The following is a 3,703-nucleotide window of genomic DNA, read 5'->3' on the forward strand; positions in this document are numbered from 1 at the left end:
ACTGCTTATTACCATGATGAGCAGGCAAATGCTATATCATTTGTGGTAAGTTTAAAATTTGGATAAAAAAATCAATTACGGGGCTATAGTAGCCAGTGCAATTTATTTGCAGAATATGTTTAAGCTTATCTTCAATAATAAAATGCTTGTGTATCTATATCAGGAATGTGCAGTGAAATTATTAGATAGAATACACTGATTTAGAAGATTGTGAAAAGTACTTGTGATTCTGTGTAACTAACTGATAAGATGAAGCCAAGCACATGACAACCTATTTACGTCTGCAGGGGCTAGCTTGCTTTACACAGTATATGGGACCTCCCTGCATATATGCATGTTCTGCATTTTTCAAATTTAGTTTTGCCACTTTGTGCAATTGAATTGAGTTCAAACAAATTACCCATGTGAGCTCTTGGTCTCTTATGCTTAATATTTGGGACCACTTTCATGTGCCAACTTGCAGCGATGGCTCACTCTTTTTTCTATCTTGAGAATCTGAAATTGGCTACACATACAGCTTTTCTCATTGTCACTTGTGGCCATCAAATTTGCGTACAATGGTTCTTAGCGTAACGAATATTAAACTATGCTTGTGCTTGTTACATAGTCTCCTTGAGCATTTTAACTGGGTTAAAAGGATAAGATTTCTCTTCTTTTCCTCCAAATTAAATACAAATCATGGGGGTGAGAAGGTACATGCACACGCGAAATTAAATGGCATTACATGCATAACAAGCCAGGAATAGGGTTGTTATAGTAATATATCTGGCCATATTTTGTGTATAAGCTGCAAGTTACATTATATGCTAGTTAGTAGCAATGTCAAATAGCAACCAAAACAATGTTTACAACAACTTTAGCCTCAATCTTGACCTATAAGTTTGGGTAAGGTTCTTACATAGCAAGTACTTAACTGTGTTTGTGCTTGTTAGTTAGGTCATGAACTTATTCATAAATACTTGTAGGAGAACAAAATAAAAAGATGCGTTGAGCTTCTGAATAAACTAAATTCAACTTACGTACCTTTACTTTTGGAGAAATTAAGTGTGAAAAATTTCTATAAAAGTTAGGTTGGTGGTTGATTTAGTTTATACGGGAAGTTTAGTTTACTTTATCATTTTATTTTCTTCTTCTATAGAGTATTTATGAATAAATTTATCCGAATAGGGTCATACTCGTTTCCTTGATTGTTTTATGTTTAACTAGGTTAGACACTAGATTTCCTCCGAAACAAAAATAATATGGGTGAGAAAGTATGTGCACGCGTGAAATTAAGTGGCATTCATTACACACTCAATAAGCCAATTGAGACACGTCAACAATTCTAATATTTTTGACAATGACTTTGGCTGCATCAGGTTAACAGTATACAACAACCACAAAAATCAGTTTAACAATATCCGGAACAAAAATGGCACAAGGTTAATGTAGAGAATCACTCAAGCAGTCGTAACATTGGGAATAGTAAAAATACCAAAATGAAACACAGCAAATAGGCTTCTTATTAGTAATTGAATGACAACATAGCAAATGCAAAATTTTTGCACCTTTCAGCACAGGCACTCACAACTTCTAGCTAGCATTGGAAAGAGGATTGTGGAAGTAATAAGGAATTAAAGTTCTCTTGGCAGTGACTTACAGGAGATAAAGTCGTCTACTAGAACTCAAAAGCTACATTATGCTATAATTTATTATGAAATACCATATATCATCTATGACAAACACATCTGTAGTGGTATGGGCTATTAATTGGGTCATTTCCCTCTACAGGCACTTGCTCAGCTCTGCATTTATACTTACAACCTCTACATTCGTTGTACGTACAAGTTGGTGCTGTGGATCCAATCATCAGTCTCCTAGAATTCCTCATTTTCCATGCCTCATTGACATCCTGAGATTCCACATGTTCAATGCATAAATTTAAAGTGCAAATGGCAAATATAACAGGAAATTCAAAATTGGTAATTCATGTTGTTTGGCTCACCTCCAAACTTGATTCTCTTTGGGGATGAGAGGATTGAGATACCAATTCTTCTGTTCTAATTCCTGCTACAATAGAATAGAGTGACAAATTTAGGATGAGCAAAAAATGCATTCTCTAGAAACTAATGGAAATAAAATTAATAAACATAACTGAGCCTGGATTATTCCTCTACAAAGTTGAATACAAAATACACATGAATGGTAGCACCAGGCTAAATTAGAAAAGTGATTTTCTTTAAAATCCTGTGAATACTCTACATGAAGAAAACCATTAATTGAAGAAGCTCCAGAATGACATAGAATTAAAAGTAGGATTTAGTATATAATAAGAAGATCCAAAATCATAAAAGGAGAGAGAATAGAAGAAACATGGTGAAAATAAGGTGAGAATGGAATGGAACTCATAAGAAATAAAGAATTCATATAGAAGAGTGTGACATGATTATGACCTTGCGTAAATTTAGCTGCAAGAATTAAGGTGAAGAGTAGCAAGAGTACTTCAGGTAGTTTGGTGTCTCTCATTCTTCTCTCCCCTTTTGTGTTGCAATAAATTGCACTAAAAACTTTGAAGGGGGGGGGGGGTAAGAGTGTTGATGGTGAATGTATTTAAGGGATAAATATGAGTTAGTGAAAAGGATAAAGATGGGAAGGGAAGGGTTGAAGGAGAGAGAGATAACGGTGTTGTGGTGAATTAATGACCATAAGAGATAATAGACTGCCAAAATGTGCAGTGAGACAGAGGAGCATGATCAAGAGGTACAGAATGCTAACTCATGGTGGAATTTCTAGACCCAACCAGAATTACAAGAGTGCCCATATCCTAGTTAGCCTGGCCATAGTGAAGATAGTGATTGGTTTGACCATTTGCCTTGGCAAAAGTGGTGTTTCCATGCAAAAGAATCATTTGGAATGGCCATAGCAATAATGTAAAGACATGTCAACTACTACCCAACGTGCATCATCCAGGGTTCTCTCTTTTGGATGTGCCTTCAGATTTCAATGTTTTGATCTTCAATAAATGTACAAAATCATATGGACGACAATTCTCTCAAACTTCAAAAGTGTCACTTAATGTGGTCCATAGGGGGGTGTTGTAAGTTGAATGTTGTGTCATGTTTTAAACATTAAAAATCAATGCCCCAATTCAAAATAAACCAACACCCATTTAAGTTTCTTGGAATATTTGCTTATGAAATGATGGTTCTGAATTTTATGTTGCTATATCTTAATTAATTTTTTACTACTGGTTATCAGAAATTTCAAGAAACTTATGATTTTTTACTATTTAGTAATAGAGCTCTACGGAGTACGCCAGGTACATTTTGTAGACTCAGCTTCCCCAACTGAAATTACAGCCTAAAAAAATTATCCCTTACACTCTCAGTTTAACACGACAAAAAGTATAACTCATTCTCAATCTCTTTTCCCTGTAGACCAGAGCTTCTTTTTCTAGATACCACCACCTTTAATATCACCACACTACACCCCTCCTGTTCTTCTGACTGTAGCTTTTGCCAGCATGTTGCATCATCATAGTCTGTGACAAATAATATTTGTTTATTTCTGTTGCTTTATCTCGGGATCAAATCACCCTCATTTTTTGAGAGATCTTAATAAAAAAAGTCTATTAAGATAAGGTTGTAATCATTATCAATTGGAGCCATTTCCAAATTTGTGTTCTAAAATATCGACACATTTTCTTTTGGCATTAATCTCCAGG

The 3,703-nt window shown here is 34.9% G+C and overlaps 1 protein-coding gene across 1 annotated transcript; it reads right to left on the bottom strand.

The window, feature by feature from the left end:
• Positions 1-1,474: 1,474 nt before the first annotated feature.
• LOC114395899 (EPIDERMAL PATTERNING FACTOR-like protein 9) lies at positions 1,475-2,775 on the bottom strand. The gene is made up of 3 exons (XM_028357767.1): positions 2,433-2,775; positions 1,985-2,046; positions 1,475-1,891 (listed from the first exon to the last, which is right to left on the bottom strand). The coding sequence occupies exons 1-3, from the start codon at positions 2,503-2,505 to the stop codon at positions 1,709-1,711; spliced, it is 318 nt and encodes a 105-aa protein (XP_028213568.1). The 5' UTR covers positions 2,506-2,775; the 3' UTR covers positions 1,475-1,708.
• Between the last annotated feature and the right edge of the window lie 928 nt (positions 2,776-3,703).

This window comes from Glycine soja, chromosome 18, assembly GCF_004193775.1.
Source record: "Glycine soja cultivar W05 chromosome 18, ASM419377v2, whole genome shotgun sequence".
Classification (NCBI taxonomy): Eukaryota; Viridiplantae; Streptophyta; class Magnoliopsida; order Fabales; family Fabaceae; genus Glycine; species Glycine soja.